This window comes from Phyllobates terribilis, unplaced genomic scaffold (assembly GCF_046119375.1).
Source record: "Phyllobates terribilis strain yellow unplaced genomic scaffold, ASM4611937v1 Scaffold_11__3_contigs__length_659146591, whole genome shotgun sequence".
Lineage (NCBI taxonomy): Eukaryota > Metazoa > Chordata > Amphibia > Anura > Dendrobatidae > Phyllobates > Phyllobates terribilis.
Genome location: NW_027362771.1, coordinates 647,282,739 through 647,308,635, shown reverse-complemented (window position 1 = coordinate 647,308,635; position 25,897 = coordinate 647,282,739). Strand labels below are relative to the sequence as shown.

The window sequence follows — 25,897 nt, the reverse complement described above, 5'->3', positions numbered from 1 at the left end:
TCTTACCACGGTCTCCTCATTGTCTGCGCTGTTGCATCTAAGTGACCCGCTCACATAATTAGTATAAGACACGGGACCACAGACTTTTGTTAGTAATGTTTCTGCTAAAAAAAAAAAAGGTAAATTTCTCTATAAAATGCACTTTATAATGAGCTCAGATTTGTAACATGTGAACTAGTTAAGGTTTGATCTTGCAATGTGTCTGCCTGTAGGTACAATCCTATAATGCCTGCATATGTGCGTGTATATATAGAGCAATAAGTCTCACGGGGGAGCTGACGTGATGACTTCTGCATTGCCTACTTCCTTCTGGATAGTGAGTTTTTTTTCTTCGTTCAGGAAATCCTCCCTTACAGACACATATATGAATTGGGGAAGGATCACATCCCCTCAGCACCTTTCTCCCAGTTCCAACTGCTGGTGAAATATTAACCGCGACTGTCCGTCCTGCAGATACATTTCCCCCTTCAAAGCCAGAAACTTCCAACTTCAGAAGAAAACTCTTCAAGCAAAATCACAACCCATTTACTGGAATTAAAAAAATTCTTGTATCTCAAGATTTGGCGGCGTCAGGATACTCGCCCGCTGTGGATTTAAATCATAAGGATCGGCTTGACTTCTTTTTTTTGTCTTGAAAGTTAATCACCATCTATTGAGATGGAAAATGCGGGCATTGTGAAGATTTGGATATGGGTGTGACTGGTAGGTAATTATTACAATGTGATTGTGCAAAGCTTTGGCATTGGTATCGAAACAGCCTGCGTGAACGATCCAAACACTGGAGGACGTGATTGACAGCAGGGGTCTGGCTGCAGCCATACTATGCACAGCAGGCAATGAAATGGGAAAGATGACGAGATGAGAGTGTATTCTCCCCGAACATAGAATATGAGCCCTGATAATGCATACTATCCCTATTATATATATAGTCTCTACTAGAAGTGTATATAGCGTTATTGGAGTCGCAGTGTGGATTATTAGACTTGTGCCATTATGTTCACTGTTATTAACCACAGTCGTGGCATCGCTATCGAGTGATAATAGTTGTGCGGCTCAGGACTAATGAGATTCAAATACATTCTTATGTGAAAAGTACAACGATTACTAAAGTCCCTTTCTCAGCCCAGATGTCACCAGATGAGTCTCCAGAACACCTGAATGACTCTTCCACAGAGACTGGAAGGTCGCTGTCAGGTGATGGTCGCACTCAGGTGATGGTCGCACTCAGGTGATGGTCGCACTCAGGTGATGGTCGCACTCAGGTGATGGTCGCACTCAGGTGATGGTCGCACTCAGGTGATGGTTGCAGTCAGGTGACGGTTGCAATCAGGTGATGGTCGCAGTTAGGTGATGGTCGCAGTCAGGAGATGGTCGCAGTCAGGTGATGGTCGCAGTCAGGTGATGGTCGCAGTCAGGAGATGGTCGCAGTCAGGTGACGGTCGCAGTCAGGTGACGGTCGCAGTCAGGTGACGGTTGCAATCAGGTGATGGACTCATGAGGGTTTCTGCAGTAGTGTACAGCTACGACAACCAAGAGAAATGGAAAGTGCATGGTCCATCTGCGGATCTGTGTGGAGTGTGATCCTCTAACCCAGTGATCCCCCAGCAGATCCTGTTTTCTGGATGTCCTCGGTATCGCACAGGTGAGAACCTGATGACTGATACTAATTCCATCCTGAATACAGGATCTGTTGGGGCCGTGAGGACTGGAGTTTGGGAAAAGTTGCTCTAAACTAAGTGACCAGAGGGAAAAAAACTAAACTTCACCCATCGTTATTAAATGCTGGTATGGAAGAAGTGTTTCTAAAGTGAAGCCGCCGTTGAGCAATATGCTGAGGAGCTGTATACTGCAGGTATACTGGCAGTACAGAGCAGCGTCTGATATTACCAGTGATATCCTCATCGTGTGTGATACTCGTTGTAGTGGATGCCACCCGGCTGCGCAGAGGAGATGTAGGTCCCTGGTTACAAGTCTGCGTCGCTCAGTGGTTATAGGTGTAGCGCAGAACATTATGTCATCATTACACCTAAATAATTAGGAAGTATGCAAACCCTCTGATAGAAGGGAGAATACATGAGATCCTATATAATAAATCCGTATACAGTACATCCCGTGTAATAAGGCACAACAGAGCTCGTTTAATAAAGCCGCACACATCACTGACATGTAAACAGGCAGTATATATAGACACTCATTAAGAGTATACAATGTATGCATGCAATCCTACATAATAAGGCATCATATACTAGATCCTATATGATAAAGCAGTATATACTGGGTCCCATGTAATAAAGACAGTACACAATAAATCCCGTATATACTAGATCCCATATAATATGGCAGTATATAATAGATCTCATATAATAAAGCAGTATATACTGGATCCCATGTAATAAGACAGTATTAAATTTCATATAATAGGACAGTATATACTATATCCATAAGGCAGCACATAGTGGATCCCATGTAATAAGGCAGTTCACGTAAAATCACATATAATAGGGCAGTATATACTGGATCCCATATAATAAAGCAGTATATACTAGATACCATATAATAAGGCAGTATATACTGGATCTCATGTAATAAGGTGGTATACATTAGATCCCATATAATAAAGCATTATATACTACATCCCATACAATAAGGCAGTATTCATTAGATCCCATATAAGGCAGTATATAATAATAATAATAATAATAATAATAATCTTTATTTATATAGCGTCAACATATTCCGCAGCGCTTAACAATTCACAGGTTCATATACAACAGTCATAAGTAACATAGCTAAAGATAATACAATAATTACAGCAAAAATAATGACACCCCTGCTCGTAAGAGCTTACAATCTACAATGAGGTGGGGGTGACACAAAGGACAGGGGCTTATTTACAAGGATGGTCCGGCCATCTTGAGGGGATGAGGGATAGATAATATATAGTATATAGTAGATCCCATATAATAAGGCAGTATTCATTAGATCCCATATAAGGCAGTATATAGTAGATCCCATATAATAAGGCAGTATTCATTAGATCCCATATAATAAGGCAGTGGCATCTATGTTTGACTTTGAAACATCACTCAGGTGTCAATCAATCTGAACTGGGCAGAGAAAATCCATCAAGGACCTCCAGGATGATTCCTTCCCACTATGAAAAAGTTGACAAGTTCCATGTAATGACACAGACAACCATAGGCCGTAATGTTTTCCAGACGTCAGGATGAGGGATCGCGTTGGTAGTTTGGTAGAGAATCCGATGTCAGAGAAACGTTATTGAGGAAGACATTATGTAGACATCTAGTTCCATGGGTGAAGAGATCAGCCGTGAGGCGGTCCGGCAGCAGATAGACATGTGTCCAGTGCTAATGACTTCACACCACTGGTGACCTGGAGGTGTCCACATGGCGTCTCTACTTCATAAACCACAGAAGCAGTATGGCACATTCACACAGGCCAGCTCTGGGTGCTCTTTGCTGCAGGATGGAGAACTCTATATTAGTGGAGAAGCATCATAGTTTCCTCAAGGCAACTTTCACAAAAGTTCAGGAGACCCCTGGAAACTGCCGATTTGACTGTGTTAAAGTCATGGAAAGACTAGAAGCAATGGGATGAAACTGAATGGGAGGAGACACAGATTAGATATTAGAAGACACTCTATGACAGTGAGGAGATCAATGAGTGGAACAGGCTGCCACGAGAGGTGGTGAGTTCCCCTTCAATGGACATCTTCAAACAGAGGCTGGACAGACATCTGTCTGAGATGATTTAGTGAATCCTGCATTGAGCCGGGGGTTGGACACGATGACCCTGTAGGTCCCCTCCCAACTCTACCATTCTATGATTCTGTGTCTGAGCAGGAAAAAAAAAGATTTATCACATGGTGGTGATTCAGATGTATAATTGTCCACCCAATACATGGATGCTTCGAGTCTGCCAGATCGCTCTTACAAAGTGGCCCTCAATCAATGGCCATGAAGGGTGATCCTGAGCGCGGCCCCCGACAACCATAAAATAAGTGATATGGCTGACAGAGATCAATCCTTTAACCCCACCGATAGTGGTGTCCACATGAATTCGTTTTCCGGTCTTGGTAGAACGACCTATCCTCCGTTATTCTGTGAGTTTCACAGCCTTTGTCTTCCATCACAGATATTGCTTCATAGTAACAAGACGTGCCGAATAAACCAACGCTGGGCATATTCTTCTAAGAGCGGTCAGCATTATATGCCCACGTGCTCGTGGTACTGGGAATGTGACTGAGCATTTCTTGTAGGGGAAGACAATGCTTCCTCGTCATTTTTCAGATTGAATGTAAGGAAGTTGCGAGACTTAAAGGAAACCTGACCACTGATGCATGCTGTCCGATCCACAGGGAGCATGTACCAGGCTTGTAGCAAAGGTAACGCTGCAGGGAAAAACAGTGCGAGAGCTGGGACCGCCTGTCCGACCAGTCTCTTCTGCGGCTCAGTCCTCCAGGGGGTTCTTCCCGCTCGCTGCCCGTGGATAGGTGACAACAGGTTTTGATGGACAACCCACGTAAGGTCCTTTTACACACGATCATAAATTTACAGCTCTATTATCTCTGCGATAATTTAGGCGTGGTGCTCGAGTATCATTATGGCATAGTGGATGGTTGTCACTGTATGACAGTGTAATTTATGAACACTACGATACTTCTAAGGGCTGACGTTTTATCAGATAATAATAATAATAATAATCAGATAGCACTCAGACCAGTTTTATACTTTGGGCCAGTGCAGATCTGTATTTTTTTTTCCATACCGATTTGACATGAGAATAATATAGCAGCATGCTGTGATTTACAGTGCAAATCGGATGGCGCACACCCATTCAAGTCTGTATGTGTGGAAATCATCGGACAGCACTCGATGACGGCTGAGTACAGTCTGATTTCCGCGGACTCACACAATGGAAGATGGAGAAATTTTGATTTCCATCTCTCCGCACCTGTGATAGGATTCTCTCTTCTATAAGAGTTGGATCACAATAAACGTGCACTCGGAGTTTGATAAGATTGTACCATAATCAATAGGATTCTGTCTTCTGTAAGAGTTGGATCACACTAAGCGTGCACTCGGAGTTTGATCAGATTGTACCATAATCAATAGGATTCTGTCTTCGGTAAGAGTTGGATCACACTAAGCGTGCACTTGGACTTTGATAAGATTGTACCATAATCAATAGGATTCTCTCTCCTGTAAGAGTTGGATCACACTAAGCGTGCACTTGGAGTGTAATAAGATTGTACCATAATCAATAGGATTCTGTCTTCTGTAAGAGTTGGATCACACTAAGTGTGCACTTGGAGTTTGATAAGATTGTACCATAATCAATAGGATTCTCTCTTCTGTAAGAGTTGGATCACACCAAGCGTGCACTTGGAGTTTGATAAGATTGTACCATAATCAATAGGATTCTCTCTTCTGTAAGAGTTGGATCACACCAAGTGTGCACTTGGAGTTTGATAAGATTGTACCATAATCAATAGGATTCTCTCTTCTGTAAGAGTTGGATCACACCAAGCGTGCACTTGGAGTTTGATAAGATTGTACCATAATCAATAGGATTCTGTCTTCTGTAAGAGTTGGATCACACTAAGCGTGCACTTGGAGTTTGATAAGATTGTACCATAATCAATAGGATTCTGTCTTCTGTAAGAGTTGGATCACACTAAGCGTGCACTTGGAGTTTGATAAGATTGTACCATAATCAATAGGATTCTCTCTTCTGTAAGAGTTGGATCACACCAAGTGTGCACTTGGAGTTTGATCAGATTGTACCATAATCAATAGGATTCTGTCTTCTGTAAGAGTTGGATCACACTAAGCGTGCACTCGGAGTGTAATAAGATTGTACCATAATCAATAGGATTCTCTCTTCTGTAAGAGTTGGATCACAATAAGCGTGCACTTGGAGTTTGATAAGATTGTACCATAATCAATAGGATTCTGTCTTCTGTAAGAGTTGGATGACACTAAGTGTGCACTTGGAGTTTGATAAGATTGTACCATAATCAATAGGATTCTGTCTTCTGTAAGAGTTGGATCACACTAAGCGTGCACTTGGAGTTTGATAAGATTGTACCATAATCAATAGGATTCTCTCTTCTGTAAGAGTTGGATCACACCAAGTGTGCACTTGGAGTTTGATCAGATTGTACCATAATCAATAGGATTCTCTCTTCTGTAAGAGTTGGATCACAATAAGCGTGCACTTGGAGTTTGATAAGATTGTACCATAATCAATAGGATTCTGTCTTCGGTAAGAGTTGGATCACACTAAGCGTGCACTTGGAGTTTGATAAGATTGTACCATAATCAATAGGATTCTCTCTTCTGTAAGAGTTGGATGACACTAAGCGCGCACTTGGAGTTTGATAAGATTGTACCATAATCAACAGGATTCTCTCTTCTGTAAGAGTTGGATCACACTAAGCGTGCACTTGGAGTTTGATAAGATTGTACCATAATCAATAGGATTCTCTCTTCTGTAAGAGTTGGATCACAATAAGCGTGCACTCGGAGTTTGATCAGATTGTACCATAATCAATAGGATTCTCTCTTCTGTAAGAGTTAGATGACACTAAGCGTGCACTTGGAGTTTGATAAGATTGTACCATAATCAATAGTATTCTGTCTTCTGTAAGAGTTGGATCACACTAAGCGTGCACTTGGAGTTTGATAAGATTGTACCATAATCAATAGGATTCTCTCTTCTGTAAGAGTTGGATCACACTAAGCGTGCACTTGGAGTTTGATAAGATTGTACCATAATCAATAGGATTCTGTCTTCGGTAAGAGTTGGATCACACTAAGCGTGCACTTGGAGTTTGATCAGATTGTACCATAATCAATAGGATTCTGTCTTCTGTAAGAGTTGGATCACACTAAGCGTGCACTCGGAGTGTAATAAGATTGTACCATAATCAATAGGATTCTCTCTTCTGTAAGAGTTGGATCACAATAAGCGTGCACTTGGAGTTTGATAAGATTGTACCATAATAAATAGGATTCTGTCTTCTGTAAGAGTTGGATCACACTAAGCGTGCACTTGGAGTTTGATAAGATTGTACCATAATCAATAGGATTCTCTCTCCTGTAAGAGTTGGATCACACTAAGCGTGCACTTGGAGTTTGATAAGATTGTACCATAATCAATAGGATTCTGTCTTCTGTAAGAGTTGGATGACACTAAGTGTGCACTTGGAGTTTGATAAGATTGTACCATAATCAATAGGATTCTGTCTTCTGTAAGAGTTGGATCACACTAAGCGTGCACTTGGAGTTTGATAAGATTGTACCATAATCAATAGGATTCTCTCTTCTGTAAGAGTTGGATCACACCAAGTGTGCACTTGGAGTTTGATCAGATTGTACCATAATCAATAGGATTCTCTCTTCTGTAAGAGTTGGATCACAATAAGCGTGCACTTGGAGTTTGATAAGATTGTACCATAATCAATAGGATTCTGTCTTCGGTAAGAGTTGGATCACACTAAGCGTGCACTTGGAGTTTGATAAGATTGTACCATAATCAATAGGATTCTCTCTTCTGTAAGAGTTGGATGACACTAAGCGCGCACTTGGAGTTTGATAAGATTGTACCATAATCAACAGGATTCTCTCTTCTGTAAGAGTTGGATCACACTAAGCGTGCACTTGGAGTTTGATAAGATTGTACCATAATCAATAGGATTCTCTCTTCTGTAAGAGTTGGATCACAATAAGCGTGCACTCGGAGTTTGATCAGATTGTACCATAATCAATAGGATTCTCTCTTCTGTAAGAGTTAGATGACACTAAGCGTGCACTTGGAGTTTGATAAGATTGTACCATAATCAATAGTATTCTGTCTTCTGTAAGAGTTGGATCACACTAAGCGTGCACTTGGAGTTTGATAAGATTGTACCATAATCAATAGGATTCTCTCTTCTGTAAGAGTTGGATCACACTAAGCGTGCACTTGGAGTTTGATAAGATTGTACCATAATCAATAGGATTCTCTCTTCTGTAAGAGTTGGATCACACTAAGCGTGCACTTGGAGTTTGATAAGATTGTACCATAATCAATAGGATTCTGTCTTCGGTAAGAGTTGGATCACACTAAGCGTGCACTTGGAGTTTGATAAGATTGTACCATAATCAATAGGATTCAGTCTTCTGTAAGAGTTGGATCACACTAAGCGTGCACTTGGAGTTTGATAAGATTGTACCATAATCAATAGGATTCTCTCTTCTGTAAGAGTTGGATCACACTAAGCGCGCAGTCGGAGTTTGATCAGATTGTACCATAATCAATAGGATTCTGTCTTCTGTAAGAGTTGGATCACACTAAGCGTGCACTTGGAGTGTGATAAGATTGTACCATAATCAACAGGATTCTCTCTTCTGTAAGAGTTGGATCACACTAAGCGCGCAGTCGGAGTTTGATAAGATTGTACCATAATCAATAGGATTCTGTCTTCTGTAAGAGTTGGATCACACTAAGCGTGCACTTGGAGTTTGATAAGATTGTACCATAATCAATAGGATTCTGTCTTCTGTAAGAGTTGGATCACACTAAGCGTGCACTCGGAGTTTGATAAGATTGTACCATAATCAATAGGATTCTCTCTTCTGTAAGAGTTGGATCACACTAAGCGTGCACTTGGAGTTTGATAAGATTGTTCCTTAAAGAATAGAATTCTGTCTTCTGTAAGAGTTGGATCACACTAAGCGTGCACTTGGAGTTTGATAAGATTGTACCATAATCAACAGGATTCTCTCTTCTGTAAGAGTTGGATCACACTAAGCGCGCAGTCGGAGTTTGATCAGATTGTACCATAATCGATAGGATTCTGTCTTCTGTAAGAGTTGGATCACACTAAGCGTGAACTCGGAGTTTGATCAAATTGTACCATAATCGATAGGATTCTCTCTTCTGTAAGAGTTGGATCACACTAAGCGTGCACTTGGAGTTTGATAAGATTGTACCATAATCAATAGGATTCTCTCTTCTGTAAGAGTTGGATCACACTAAGCGTGCACTTGGAGTTTGATAAGATTGTACCATAATCAATAGGATTCTGTCTTCTGTAAGAGTTGGATCACACTAAGCGTGCACTTGGAGTTTGATAAGATTGTACCATAATAAATAGGATTCTGTCTTCTGTAAGAGTTGGATCACACTAAGCGTGCACTTGGAGTTTGATAAGATTGTACCATAATCAATAGGATTCTCTCTCCTGTAAGAGTTGGATCACACTAAGCGTGCACTTGGAGTTTGATAAGATTGTACCATAATCAATAGGATTCTGTCTTCTGTAAGAGTTGGATGACACTAAGTGTGCACTTGGAGTTTGATAAGATTGTACCATAATCAATAGGATTCTGTCTTCTGTAAGAGTTGGATCACACTAAGCGTGCACTTGGAGTTTGATAAGATTGTACCATAATCAATAGGATTCTCTCTTCTGTAAGAGTTGGATCACACCAAGTGTGCACTTGGAGTTTGATCAGATTGTACCATAATCAATAGGATTCTCTCTTCTGTAAGAGTTGGATCACAATAAGCGTGCACTTGGAGTTTGATAAGATTGTACCATAATCAATAGGATTCTGTCTTCGGTAAGAGTTGGATCACACTAAGCGTGCACTTGGAGTTTGATAAGATTGTACCATAATCAATAGGATTCTCTCTTCTGTAAGAGTTGGATGACACTAAGCGCGCACTTGGAGTTTGATAAGATTGTACCATAATCAACAGGATTCTCTCTTCTGTAAGAGTTGGATCACACTAAGCGTGCACTTGGAGTTTGATAAGATTGTACCATAATCAATAGGATTCTCTCTTCTGTAAGAGTTGGATCACAATAAGCGTGCACTCGGAGTTTGATCAGATTGTACCATAATCAATAGGATTCTCTCTTCTGTAAGAGTTAGATGACACTAAGCGTGCACTTGGAGTTTGATAAGATTGTACCATAATCAATAGTATTCTGTCTTCTGTAAGAGTTGGATCACACTAAGCGTGCACTTGGAGTTTGATAAGATTGTACCATAATCAATAGGATTCTCTCTTCTGTAAGAGTTGGATCACACTAAGCGTGCACTTGGAGTTTGATAAGATTGTACCATAATCAATAGGATTCTCTCTTCTGTAAGAGTTGGATCACACTAAGCGTGCACTTGGAGTTTGATAAGATTGTACCATAATCAATAGGATTCTGTCTTCGGTAAGAGTTGGATCACACTAAGCGTGCACTTGGAGTTTGATAAGATTGTACCATAATCAATAGGATTCAGTCTTCTGTAAGAGTTGGATCACACTAAGCGTGCACTTGGAGTTTGATAAGATTGTACCATAATCAATAGGATTCTCTCTTCTGTAAGAGTTGGATCACACTAAGCGCGCAGTCGGAGTTTGATCAGATTGTACCATAATCAATAGGATTCTGTCTTCTGTAAGAGTTGGATCACACTAAGCGTGCACTTGGAGTGTGATAAGATTGTACCATAATCAACAGGATTCTCTCTTCTGTAAGAGTTGGATCACACTAAGCGCGCAGTCGGAGTTTGATAAGATTGTACCATAATCAATAGGATTCTGTCTTCTGTAAGAGTTGGATCACACTAAGCGTGCACTTGGAGTTTGATAAGATTGTACCATAATCAATAGGATTCTGTCTTCTGTAAGAGTTGGATCACACTAAGCGTGCACTCGGAGTTTGATAAGATTGTACCATAATCAATAGGATTCTCTCTTCTGTAAGAGTTGGATCACACTAAGCGTGCACTTGGAGTTTGATAAGATTGTTCCTTAAAGAATAGAATTCTGTCTTCTGTAAGAGTTGGATCACACTAAGCGTGCACTTGGAGTTTGATAAGATTGTACCATAATCAACAGGATTCTCTCTTCTGTAAGAGTTGGATCACACTAAGCGCGCAGTCGGAGTTTGATCAGATTGTACCATAATCGATAGGATTCTGTCTTCTGTAAGAGTTGGATCACACTAAGCGTGAACTCGGAGTTTGATCAAATTGTACCATAATCGATAGGATTCTCTCTTCTGTAAGAGTTGGATCACACTAAGCGTGCACTTGGAGTTTGATAAGATTGTACCATAATCAATAGGATTCTCTCTTCTGTAAGAGTTGGATCACACTAAGCGTGCACTTGGAGTTTGATAAGATTGTACCATAATCAATAGGATTCTGTCTTCTGTAAGAGTTGGATGACACTAAGCGCGCACTCGGAGTTTGATCAGATTGTACCATAATCAATAGGATTCTGTCTTCTGTAAGAGTTGGATCACACTAAGCGTGCACTTGGAGTGTGATAAGATTGTACCATAATCAACAGGATTCTCTCTTCTGTAAGAGTTGGATCACACTAAGCGCGCAGTCGGAGTTTGATCAGATTGTACCATAATCAATAGGATTCTGTCTTCTGTAAGAGTTGGATCACACTAAGCGTGCACTCGGAGTTTGATAAGATTGTACCATAATCAATAGGATTCTCTCTTCTGTAAGAGTTGGATGACACTAAGCGCGCACTCGGAGTTTGATCAGATTGTACCATAATCAATAGGATTCTCTCTTCTGTAAGAGTTGGATCACAATAAGCGTGCACTCGGAGTTTGATCAGATTGTACCATAATCAATAGGATTCTCTCTTCTGTAAGAGTTGGATCACACTAAGCGTGCACTTGGAGTTTGATAAGATTGTACCATAATAAATAGGATTCTGTCTTCTGTAAGAGTTGGATCACACTAAGCGTGCACTTGGAGTTTGATAAGACTGTACCATAATCAACAGGATTCTCTCTTCTGTAAGAGTTGGATCACACTAAGCGTGCACTTGGAGTTTGATAAGATTGTACCATAATCAATAGGATTCTCTCTTCTGTAAGAGTTGGATCACACTAAGCGTGCACTTGGAGTTTGATAAGATTGTACCATAATCAATAGGATTCTGTCTTCTGTAAGAGTTGGATCACAATATGCGTGCACTTGGAGTTTGATAAGATTGTACCATAATCAATAGGATTCTCTCTTCTGTAAGAGTTGGATCACACTAAGCGCGCACTCGGAGTTTGATCAGATTGTACCATAATCAATAGGATTCTCTCTTCTGTAAGAGTTGGATCACAATAAGCGTGCACTCGGAGTTTGATCACATTGTACCATAATCAATAGGATTCTCTCTTCTGTAAGAGTTAGATGACACTAAGCGTGCACTTGGAGTTTGATAAGATTGTACCATAATCAATAGGATTCTGTCTTCTGTAAGAGTTAGATCACACTAAGCGTGCACTTGAAGTTTGATAAGATTGTACCATAATCAATAGGATTCTGTCTTCTGTAAGAGTTGGATCACACTAAGCGTGCACTTGGAGTTTGATCAGATTGTACCATAATCAATAGGATTCTGTCTTCTGTAAGAGTTGGATCACATTAAGCGTGCACTTTGAGTTTGATAAGATTGTTCCTTAAAGAATAGGATTCTGTCTTCGGTAAGAGTTGGATCACACTAAGCGTGCACTTGGAGTTTGATAAGATTGTACCATAATCAATAGGATTCTCTCTTCTGTAAGAGTTGGATGACACTAAGCGCGCACTTGGAGTTTGATAAGATTGTACCATAATCAATAGGATTCTCTCTTCTGTAAGAGTTGGATGACACTAAGCGCGCACTCGGAGTTTGATCAGATTGTACCATAATCAATAGGATTCTCTCTTCTGTAAGAGTTGGATCACAATAAGCGTGCACTCGGAGTTTGATCAGATTGTACCATAATCAATAGGATTCTCTCTTCTGTAAGAGTTAGATGACACTAAGCGTGCACTTGGAGTTTGATAAGATTGTACCATAATCAATAGTATTCTGTCTTCTGTAAGAGTTGGATCACACTAAGCGTGCACTTGGAGTTTGATAAGATTGTACCATAATCAATAGGATTCTGTCTTCTGTAAGAGTTGGATCACACTAAGCGTGCACTTGGAGTTTGATAAGATTGTACCATAATCAATAGGATTCTGTCTTCTGTAAGAGTTGGATCACACTAAGCGTGCACTTGGAGTTTGATAAGATTGTTCCTTAAAGAATAGGATTCTGTCTTCGGTAAGAGTTGGATCACACTAAGCGTGCACTTGGAGATTGATAAGATTGTACCATAATCAATAGGATTCAGTCTTCTGTAAGAGTTGGATCACACTAAGCGTGCACTTGGAGTTTGATAAGATTGTACCATAATCAATAGGATTCTCTCTTCTGTAAGAGTTGGATCACACTAAGCGCGCAGTCGGAGTTTGATCAGATTGTACCATAATCAATAGGATTCTGTCTTCTGTAAGAGTTGGATCACACTAAGCGTGCACTCGGAGTTTGATAAGATTGTACCATAATCAATAGGATTCTGTCTTCTGTAAGAGTTGGATCACACTAAGCGTGCACTTGGAGTTTGATAAGATTGTACCATAATCAATAGGATTCTGTCTTCTGTAAGAGTTGGATCACACTAAGCGTGCACTTGGAGTTTGATAAGATTGTTCCTTAAAGAATAGGATTCTGTCTTCTGTAAGAGTTGGATCACACTAAGCGTGCACTTGGAGTTTGATAAGATTGTACCATAATCAATAGGATTCTCTCTTCTGTAAGAGTTGGATGACACTAAGCACGCACTCGGAGTTTGATCAGATTGTACCATAATCAATAGGATTGTCTCTTCTGTAAGAGTTGGATCACACTAAGCGTGCACTTGGAGTTTGATAAGATTGTACCATAATCAATAGTATTCTGTCTTCTGTAAGAGTTGGATCACACTAAGCGTGCACTTGGAGTTTGATAAGATTGTACCATAATCAATAGGATTCTCTCTTCTGTAAGAGTTGGATCACACTAAGCGCGCACTCGGAGTTTGATCAGATTGTACCATAATCAATAGGATTCTCTCTTCTGTAAGAGTTAGATGACACTAAGCGTGCACTTGGAGTTTGATCAGATTGTACCATAATCAATAGGATTCTGTCTTCTGTAAGAGTTGGATCACACTAAGCGTGCACTTGGAGTTTGATAAGATTGTACCATAATCAATAGTATTCTGTCTTCTGTAAGAGTTGGATCACACTAAGCGTGCACTTGGAGTTTGATAAGATTGTACCATAATCAATAGGATTCTCTCTTCTGTAAGAGTTGGATCACACTAAGCGCGCACTTGGAGTTTGATCAGATTGTACCATAATCAATAGGATTCTCTCTTCTGTAAGAGTTGGATCACAATAAGCGTGCACTCGGAGTTTGATCAGATTGTACCATAATCGATAGGATTCTCTCTTCTGTAAGAGTTGGATCACACTAAGCGTGCACTTGGAGTTTGATAAGATTGTACCATAATCAATAGGATTCTGTCTTCTGTAAGAGTTGGATCACACTAAGCGTGCACTTGGAGTTTGATAAGATTGTTCCTTAAAGAATAGGATTCTGTCTTCGGTAAGAGTTGGATCACACTAAGCGTGCACTTGGAGTTTGATAAGATTGTACCATAATCAATAGGATTCTCTCTTCTGTAAGAATTGGATGACACTAAGCGCGCACTTGGAGTTTGATAAGATTGTACCATAATCAATAGGATTCTCTCTTCTGTAAGAGTTGGATGACACTAAGCGCGCACTCGGAGTTTGATAAGATTGTATCATAATCAATAGGATTCTGTCTTCTGTAAGAGTTGGATCACACTAAGCGTGCACTTGGAGTTTGATAAGATTGTACCATAATCAATAGGATTCTGTCTTCTGTAAGAGTTGGATCACACTAAGCGTGCACTTGGAGTTTGATAAGATTGTACCATAATCAATAGGATTCTCTCTTCTGTAAGAGTTGGATCACACTAAGCGTGCACTTGGAGTTTGATAAGATTGTACCATAATCAATAGGATTCTGTCTTCTGTAAGAGTTGGATCACACTAAGCGTGCACTTGGAGTTTGATAAGATTGTTCCTTAAAGAATAGGATTCTGTCTTCGGTAAGAGTTGGATCACACTAAGCGTGCACTTGGAGTTTGATAAGATTGTACCATAATCAATAGGATTCAGTCTTCTGTAAGAGTTGGATCACACTAAGCGTGCACTTGGAGTTTGATAAGATTGTACCATAATCAATAGGATTCTCTCTTCTGTAAGAGTTGGATCACACTAAGCGCGCAGTCGGAGTTTGATCAGATTGTACCATAATCAATAGGATTCTGTCTTCTGTAAGAGTTGGATCACACTAAGCGTGCACTTGGAGTGTGATAAGATTGTACCATAATCAACAGGATTCTCTCTTCTGTAAGAGTTGGATCACACTAAGCGCGCAGTCGGAGTTTGATCAGATTGTACCATAATCAATAGGATTCTGTCTTCTGTAAGAGTTGGATCACACTAAGCGTGCACTCGGAGTTTGATAAGATTGTACCATAATCAATAGGATTCTGTCTTCTGTAAGAGTTGGATCACACTAAGCGTGCACTTGGAGTTTGATAAGATTGTACCATAATCAATAGGATTCTGTCTTCTGTAAGAGTTGGATCACACTAAGCGTGCACTTGGAGTTTGATAAGATTGTTCCTTAAAGAATAGGATTCTGTCTTCTGTAAGAGTTGGATCACACTAAGCGTGCACTTGGAGTTTGATAAGATTGTTCCTTAAAGAATAGGATTCTGTCTTCGGTAAGAGTTGGATCACACTAAGCGTGCACTTGGAGTTTGATAAGATTGTACCATAATCAATAGGATTCTCTCTTCTGTAAGAGTTGGATGACACTAAGCGCGCACTTGGAGTTTGATAAGATTGTACCATAATCAATAGGATTCTCTCTTCTGTAAGAGTTGGATGACACTAAGCGCGCACTCGGAGTTTGATAAGATTGTATCATAATCAATAGGATTCTGTCTTCTGTAAGAGTTGGATCACACTAAGCGTGCACTCGGAGTTTGATAAGATTGTACCATAATCAATAGGATTCTGTCTTCTGTAAGAGTTGGATCACACTAAGCGTGCACTTGGAGTTTGATAAGATTGTACCATAATCAATAGGATTCTCTCTTCTGTAAGAGTTGGATCACACTAAGCGTGCACTTGGAGTTTGATAAGATTGTACCATAATCAATAGGATTCTCTCTTCTGTAAGAGTTGGATCACACTAAGCGTGCACTTGGAGTTTGATAAGATTGTACCATAATCAATAGGATTCTGTCTTCTGTAAGAGTTGGATCACAATATGCGTGCACTTGGAGTTTGATAAGATTGTACCATAATCAATAGGATTCTCTCTTCTGTAAGAGTTGGATCACACTAAGCGCGCACTCGGAGTTTGATCAGATTGTACCATAATCAATAGGATTCTCTCTTCTGTAAGAGTTGGATCACAATAAGCGTGCACTCGGAGTTTGATCACATTGTACCATAATCAATAGGATTCTCTCTTCTGTAAGAGTTAGATGACACTAAGCGTGCACTTGGAGTTTGATAAGATTGTACCATAATCAATAGGATTCTGTCTTCTGTAAGAGTTAGATCACACTAAGCGTGCACTTGAAGTTTGATAAGATTGTACCATAATCAATAGGATTCTGTCTTCTGTAAGAGTTGGATCACACTAAGCGTGCACTTGGAGTTTGATCAGATTGTACCATAATCAATAGGATTCTGTCTTCTGTAAGAGTTGGATCACATTAAGCGTGCACTTTGAGTTTGATAAGATTGTTCCTTAAAGAATAGGATTCTGTCTTCGGTAAGAGTTGGATCACACTAAGCGTGCACTTGGAGTTTGATAAGATTGTACCATAATCAATAGGATTCTCTCTTCTGTAAGAGTTGGATGACACTAAGCGCGCACTTGGAGTTTGATAAGATTGTACCATAATCAATAGGATTCTCTCTTCTGTAAGAGTTGGATGACACTAAGCGCGCACTCGGAGTTTGATCAGATTGTACCATAATCAATAGGATTCTCTCTTCTGTAAGAGTTGGATCACAATAAGCGTGCACTCGGAGTTTGATCAGATTGTACCATAATCAATAGGATTCTCTCTTCTGTAAGAGTTAGATGACACTAAGCGTGCACTTGGAGTTTGATAAGATTGTACCATAATCGATAGTATTCTGTCTTCTGTAAGAGTTGGATCACACTAAGCGTGCACTTGGAGTTTGATAAGATTGTACCATAATCAATAGGATTCTGTCTTCTGTAAGAGTTGGATCACACTAAGCGTGCACTTGGAGTTTGATAAGATTGTACCATAATCAATAGGATTCTGTCTTCTGTAAGAGTTGGATCACACTAAGCGTGCACTTGGAGTTTGATAAGATTGTTCCTTAAAGAATAGGATTCTGTCTTCGGTAAGAGTTGGATCACACTAAGCGTGCACTTGGAGATTGATTAGATTGTACCATAATCAATAGGATTCAGTCTTCTGTAAGAGTTGGATCACACTAAGCGTGCACTTGGAGTTTGATAAGATTGTACCATAATCAATAGGATTCTCTCTTCTGTAAGAGTTGGATCACACTAAGCGCGCAGTCGGAGTTTGATCAGATTGTACCATAATCAATAGGATTCTGTCTTCTGTAAGAGTTGGATCACACTAAGCGTGCACTCGGAGTTTGATAAGATTGTACCATAATCAATAGGATTCTGTCTTCTGTAAGAGTTGGATCACACTAAGCGTGCACTTGGAGTTTGATAAGATTGTACCATAATCAATAGGATTCTGTCTTCTGTAAGAGTTGGATCACACTAAGCGTGCACTTGGAGTTTGATAAGATTGTTCCTTAAAGAATAGGATTCTGTCTTCTGTAAGAGTTGGATCACACTAAGCGTGCACTTGGAGTTTGATAAGATTGTACCATAATCAATAGGATTCTCTCTTCTGTAAGAGTTGGATGACACTAAGCACGCACTCGGAGTTTGATCAGATTGTACCATAATCAATAGGATTGTCTCTTCTGTAAGAGTTGGATCACACTAAGCGTGCACTTGGAGTTTGATAAGATTGTACCATAATCAATAGTATTCTGTCTTCTGTAAGAGTTGGATCACACTAAGCGTGCACTTGGAGTTTGATAAGATTGTACCATAATCAATAGGATTCTCTCTTCTGTAAGAGTTGGATCACACTAAGCGCGCACTCCGAGTTTGATCAGATTGTACCATAATCAATAGGATTCTCTCTTCTGTAAGAGTTAGATGACACTAAGCGTGCACTTGGAGTTTGATCAGATTGTACCATAATCAATAGGATTCTGTCTTCTGTAAGAGTTGGATCACACTAAGCGTGCACTTGGAGTTTGATAAGATTGTACCATAATCAATAGTATTCTGTCTTCTGTAAGAGTTGGATCACACTAAGCGTGCACTTGGAGTTTGATAAGATTGTACCATAATCAATAGGATTCTCTCTTCTGTAAGAGTTGGATCACACTAAGCGCGCACTCGGAGTTTGATCAGATTGTACCATAATCAATAGGATTCTCTCTTCTGTAAGAGTTGGATCACAATAAGCGTGCACTCGGAGTTTGATCAGATTGTACCATAATCGATAGGATTCTCTCTTCTGTAAGAGTTGGATCACACTAAGCGTGCACTTGGAGTTTGATAAGATTGTACCATAATCAATAGGATTCTGTCTTCTGTAAGAGTTGGATCACACTAAGCGTGCACTTGGAGTTTGATAAGATTGTTCCTTAAAGAATAGGATTCTGTCTTCGGTAAGAGTTGGATCACACTAAGCGTGCACTTGGAGTTTGATAAGATTGTACCATAATCAATAGGATTCTCTCTTCTGTAAGAATTGGATGACACTAAGCGCGCACTTGGAGTTTGATAAGATTGTACCATAATCAATAGGATTCTCTCTTCTGTAAGAGTTGGATGACACTAAGCGCGCACTCGGAGTTTGATAAGATTGTATCATAATCAATAGGATTCTGTCTTCTGTAAGAGTTGGATCACACTAAGCGTGCACTTGGAGTTTGATAAGATTGTACCATAATCAATAGGATTCTGTCTTCTGTAAGAGTTGGATCACACTAAGCGTGCACTTGGAGTTTGATAAGATTGTTCCTTAAAGAATAGGATTCTCTCTTCTGTAAGAGTTGGATCACACTAAGCGCGCAGTCGGAATTTGATCAGATTGTACCATAATCAATAGGATTCTGTCTTCTGTAAGAGTTGGATCACACTAAGCGTGCACTTGGAGTGTGATAAGATTGTACCATAATCAACAGGATTCTCTCTTCTGTAAGAGTTGGATCACACTAAGCGCGCAGTCGGAGTTTGATCAGATTGTACCATAATCAATAGGATTCTGTCTTCTGTAAGAGTTGGATCACACTAAGCGTGCACTCGGAGTTTGATAAGATTGTACCATAATCAATAGGATTCTGTCTTCTGTAAGAGTTGGATCACACTAAGCGTGCACTTGGAGTTTGATAAGATTGTACCATAATCAATAGGATTCTGTCTTCTGTAAGAGTTGGATCACACTAAGCGTGCACTTGGAGTTTGATAAGATTGTTCCTTAAAGAATAGGATTCTGTCTTCGGTAAGAGTTGGATCACACTAAGCGTGCACTTGGAGTTTGATAAGATTGTACCATAATCAATAGGATTCTCTCTTCTGTAAGAGTTGGATGACACTAAGCGCGCACTTGGAGTTTGATAAGATTGTACCATAATCAATAGGATTCTCTCTTCTGTAAGAGTTGGATGACACTAAGCGCGCACTCGGAGTTTGATAAGATTGTATCATAATCAATAGGATTCTGTCTTCTGTAAGAGTTGGATCACACTAAGCGTGCACTTGGAGTTTGATAAGATTGTACCATAATCAATAGGATTCTGTCTTCTGTAAGAGTTGGATCACACTAAGCGTGCACTTGGAGTTTGATAAGATTGTACCATAATCAATAGGATTCTCTCTTCTGTAAGAGTTGGATCACACTAAGCGTGCACTTGGAGTTTGATAAGATTGTACCATAATCAATAGGATTCTGTCTTCTGTAAGAGTTGGATCACACTAAGCGTGCACTTGGAGTTTGATAAGATTGTTCCTTAAAGAATAGGATTCTGTCTTCGGTAAGAGTTGGATCACACTAAGCGTGCACTTGGAGTTTGATAAGATTGTACCATAATCAATAGGATTCAGTCTTCTGTAAGAGTTGGATCACACTAAGCGTGCACTTGGAGTTTGATAAGATTGTACCATAATCAATAGGATTCTCTCTTCTGTAAGAGTTGGATCACACTAAGCGCGCAGTCGGAGTTTGATCAGATTGTACCATAATCAATAGGATTTTGTCTTCTGTAAGAGTTGGATCACACTAAGCGTGCACTTGGAGTGTGATAAGATTGTACCATAATCAATAGGATTCTGTCTTCTGTAAGAGTTGGATCACACTAAGCGTGCACTTGGAGTTTGATAAGATTGTACCATAATCAATAGGATTCTGTCTTCTGTAAGAGTTGGATCACACTAAGCGTGCACTTGGAGTTTGATAAGATTGTTCCTTAAAGAATAGGATTCTGTCTTCTGTAAGAGTTGGATCACACTAAGCGTGCACTTGGAGTTTGATAAGATTGTACCATAATCAATAGGATTCTCTCTTCTGTAAGAGTTGGATGACACTAAGCGCGCACTCGGAGTTTGATCAGATTGTACCATAATCAATAGGATTGTCTCTTCTGTAAGAGTTAGATGACACTAAGCGTGCACTTGGAGTTTGATCAGATTGTACCATAATCAATAGGATTCTGTCTTCTGTAAGAGTTGGATCACGCTAAGCGTGCACTTGGAGTTTGATAAGATTGTACCATAATCAATAGTATTCTGATTTCTGTAAGAGTTGGATCACACTAAGCGTGCACTTGGAGTTTGATAAGATTGTACCATAATCAATAGGATTCTCTCTTCTGTAAGAGTTGGATGACACTAAGCGCGCACTCGGAGTTTGATCAGATTGTACCATAATCAATAGGATTGTCTCTTCTGTAAGAGTTAGATGACACTAAGCGTGCACTTGGAGTTTGATCAGATTGTACCATAATCAATAGGATTCTGTCTTCTGTAAGAGTTGGATCACACTAAGCGTGCACTTGGAGTTTGATAAGATTGTACCATAATCAATAGTATTCTGTCTTCTGTAAGAGTTGGATCACACTAAGCGTGCACTCGGAGTTTGATCAGATTGTACCATAATCAATAGGATTCTCTCTTCTGTAAGAGTTGGATCACAATAAGCGTGCACTCGGAGTTTGATCAGATTGTACCATAATCGATAGGATTCTCTCTTCTGTAAGAGTTGGATCACACTAAGCGTGCACTTGGAGTTTGATAAGATTGTACCATAATCAATAGGATTCTGTCTTCTGTAAGAGTTGGATCACACTAAGCGTGCACTTGGAGTTTGATAAGATTGTACCATAATCAATAGGATTCTGTCTTCTGTAAGAGTTGGATCACACTAAGCGTGCACTTGGAGTTTGATAAGATTGTTCCTTAAAGAATAGGATTCTCTCTTCTGTAAGAGTTGGATCACACTAAGCGTGCACTTGGAGTTTGATAAGATTGTACCATAATCAACAGGATTCTCTCTTCTGTAAGAGTTGGATCACACTAAGCGCGCAGTCGGAGTTTGATCAGATTGTACCATAATCGATGGGATTCTGTCTTCTGTAAGAGTTGGATCACACTAAGCGCGCACTCGGAGTTTGATCAGATTGTACCATAATCAATAGGATTCTCTCTTCTGTAAGAGTTGGATCACAATAAGCGTGCACTCGGAGTTTGATAAGATTGTACCATAATCAACAGGATTCTCTCTTCTGTAAGAGTTGGATCACACTAAGCGCGCAGTCGGAGTTTGATCAGATTGTACCATAATCGATGGGATTCTGTCTTCTGTAAGAGTTGGATCACACTAAGCGCGCACTCGGAGTTTGATAAGATTGTACCATAATCAATAGTATTCTGTCTTCTGTAAGAGTTGGATCACAATAAGCGTGCACTCGGAGTTTGATCAGATTGTACCATAATCAATAGGATTCTCTCTTCTGTAAGAGTTGGATCACAATAAGCGTGCACTCGGAGTTTGATCAGATTGTACCATAATCGATAGGATTCTCTCTTCTGTAAGAGTTGGATCACACTAAGCGTGCACTTGGAGTTTGATAAGATTGTACCATAATCAATAGGATTCTGTCTTCTGTAAGAGTTGGATCACACTAAGCGTGCACTTGGAGTTTGATAAGATTGTACCATAATCGATGGGATTCTGTCTTCTGTAAGAGTTGGATCACACTAAGCGCGCACTCGGAGTTTGATCAGATTGTACCATAATCAATAGGATTCTCTCTTCTGTAAGGGCCCCGTCACACTAAGCGATGCAGCAGCGATCCCGACAACGATACGACCTGTCAGGGATCGTTGCTGCATCGCTAATACATCGCTGGTGAGCTGTCAAACAGGCAGGATCACCAGCGATCAGGGGAGCAGCGATATCGTGGAAAGAATCGTTCCACGATGTCCTGCTCCCGTTACCAGCCTGCTGCAAGCAGGAGCAGGCTGGTAACTATGGTAAACATCGGGTTACTAAGTGCGCGTGTGCCCCTAGTAACCCGCTGTTTACCATGGATACCACTCTGCTACGGTGCGCGGGAGCCTCCGCGCACCGTAGCAGAGTGGTATCCATGGTAAACAGCGGGTTACTAAGTGCGCGCGTGCCCCTAGTAACCCGATGTTTACCATAGTTACCAGCCAGATCGTTGGTCCCGCTGGTCACACACAGCGATGTGTGCTGGCCAGCGGGAGGCCAACGACCAAAAAATGGTCCAGGACACTTTGCAACGATCAGCGACCTCACAGCAGGGGCCTGATCATTGCAAAGTGTCACACACAGCGACGTCGCTGGTGAGGTCGCTGTTGCGTCACCAAAACCGTGACTCAGCAGCGATATCGCTATGTGAGACGGGGGCTTAAGAGTTGGATCACACTAAGCGTGCACTCGGAGTTTGATCAGATTGTACCATAATCGATTGGATTCTGTCTTCTGTAAGAGTTGGATCACACTAAGCGTGCACTTGGAGTTTGATCAGATTGTACCATAATGGATAGGATTCTCTCGGAGGACAGAATGTACATTCTTGTTACACTCCCCTAAGTAACAGTATGTCTGTCAGGGAAAACACTTGGTCATACCTTGCAGCCCTCTGGCGCCCCCTTATCCTGCTGGTCAAACACGGTATTGACCGAGGATAAGCACGGGCGCAGCTGCTCTAATTTTTGTCGACTATTGCGGCACGTGATGTTACAGGACGTATATATACCACCAGTTCCTTTCAGGAACGTATATATACACCTCCGACCAGCCACCCTCAAACCACAATATCACATAAATACTGGTATACTGCCACCACCGATCGCTTAATAGGTGGATCGGATACCCGTTAGGTACCGTGAATTAGCGGGTGAGGAACGTGTTTGCTCGATATAGGACAAGAAGAACGAAGCTGGTAAATAATAATGATTTACTCCAGATAGTGGGCAGTGTTTACAAAAGATATAATAAAAGAGACAATGTACATATATGCATAAAACAGTTATTAAAATAAAAGAGGTAAATAATAGCAAAACCTGCGCCACGAGGTGATGGTCTCAGATTCTGTGGGGGGTGACGGCTCCCCGGAAATTAGATGTGATTCTTCCACGCAGCGAGTAGTGCATGCGTCTGACGTCCCGGGTTAAGAATGAATTAAAATGGCCGTTCTGGTTTTTAGTAAGGGGCCAAAACATAAGGAGACACCCATGTTGTTTACCTCACATGGGGGCTCGGTTTTGTGAACCCACCCAGCTGCATAAGACATAAAAATCCTTCAGATTTCATATCTTGGTATGGGGGGGTCCCACATCCAAGATGGAGACATCATGTTTGCCGTCACCACTATTCATGAAGATGGATATCAAATATGATATCTCTATGACGCTCAGAAGTCCAGAATCCATTTCCCAGGTTCCTGGTGGTCTCCCAGCCATGAAAACCACACCATCACAATTGGAAAAAGGTGAACATCTCAAAAATGTGGTCCCTGTGTTTGTAACAGTCATGTGCATTATTAAAATAGACATTAAAAGTTTGTACAGTTAGACAATAGGATCTTGGAGGGAATTTCCCGTTTAGACCAGAATGCTTGCTCTGGGCTGAGGCTTTATGGCGGTCATAAAAATTCCTGGTTTGGGGAAAGCAGAGAAGTTCTATGTAGCCTCTTCCAAATGAGCAGGAGGTGGAGATTTAAGACATCTCTCATTTTTAAAACTAGGACAAAAATACATTTTGCCTGACAATGGCAATAGTAAGGCAGATACAGCGTGGCAGGGCTGCAGTATGTCTCTAATATGTGGTGCTATTATGTATGCAGGGTATGACGGCATTATTTATGCATAACATGGTGGTGATTTCACACACAGTATGAGGCCAGCCTTCTGGGATAGAGGGGCACTGTAGAGCACCAGCTGATATTCTGGTGCTTTATGCCATTGATTCCAGTGATGTAGGCACTGTTAAGAGTTATATGGTAGAATTGTTGGCCATAAGATAGCGACATTATAAATTCTATCACAGCTGGAATCAGGTGATATTTATAAGAAGCTTATGAATTGAGCTTTTCTGTATTGCCTTTTCTCCATTGTTATCTATGTGGGTTTTGTAGAAGACATTTGGAGCACAGGATAAGCATTAAGGACAATTCTGGCGATATAAGGGCCGCGTTCTTCATACTGGTTGTTCCCACATTTGGTCTCACGTGCTGGATGTACTTCATGCTGATTCACGCTGATGCTTCTCGAAGTTCTGAGTGACGGGAAACTTCTCTAAATGATTTCTAAATGAAGTTCAGTCGCATTGACCTCTGGCAATTGTCCAAACCACGGAGACAAAGGGTTTTCCCACCACAAATGTCCATATATGCTATAAATGTTTGACTGGTGGGAATCCAACCACGAGGACCCCCTGGCAAACGAGGCAATACTCCATTATGTCTTGTGATTGATATGGATCCTCTCTGATCACATCCTATTAATGTGGCAGAAGGTTTTTGGTGGGAAAATCTCTGCTGTCCTTAGGACTTCACCCCCCTGACGTCCTTCTCCGTGTCCTGTGCTTCTGCCCTTCCACCTTGTTAAGTAGATCTCCAGATGCTTTTCCCAGTTCCTCAGACAAGAATGCAGCGATCTTACACATCCAAGGGCGACACGTGGGGATCTTTCCTTATTGCTGAGTAATTGTTTCTGAACATGTTCATTTCACTTCCTCACTTTGACCCTTTCACCCTGTTCCGGATCACAGCCGATGAACGTTTCCACAGATCCTACAGCCATGTACAAACGCCACACAAAACACTAATAATCAGCCACAAAACCACAGAAGGTACTGCACACCCTCCCTGCGCTGATCACCTCCGAGATCTATATGGACAGAACATAATACTTCACATTCACATCCTGATAGAGGAAAGTCAAGACTATGCGATATATATATATATAATGCTCCGTACATGACTGAACGATCTATCGAAAGTCAATGACCTAATGTAGAACACGGTCCCAGACGAGGACAAGCATTGCACAGGGGAGCATGATCACTGGGGTCCCCAACTATGCCTACAACCCACCCACAACCAGCAAATCACTGGAGTGAGTGCAGCTCTGGGGTATAATACAGGATGTAACTCAGGATCAGTAATGTAATGTATGTACACAGTGACTGCACCAGCAGAATAGTGAGTGCAGCTCTGGAGTATAATACAGGATATAACTCAGGATCAGTAATGTAATGTATGTACACAGTGACTGCACCAGCAGA

The 25,897-nt window shown here is 40.8% G+C and overlaps 1 protein-coding gene across 1 annotated transcript in view; it reads left to right on the top strand.

Moving 5' to 3' along the window:
- The first annotated feature begins 372 nt into the window (after positions 1-372).
- LOC141165472 (erythropoietin-like) overlaps positions 373-25,897 on the top strand; it is an 81,219-nt gene continuing 55,694 nt past the window's right edge. The window contains exon 1 of the mRNA XM_073651073.1: positions 373-702. Coding sequence (XP_073507174.1) covers positions 690-702 — 13 coding nt within the window. The 5' untranslated portion in view covers positions 373-689. The remainder of the gene's footprint in view (positions 703-25,897) is intronic.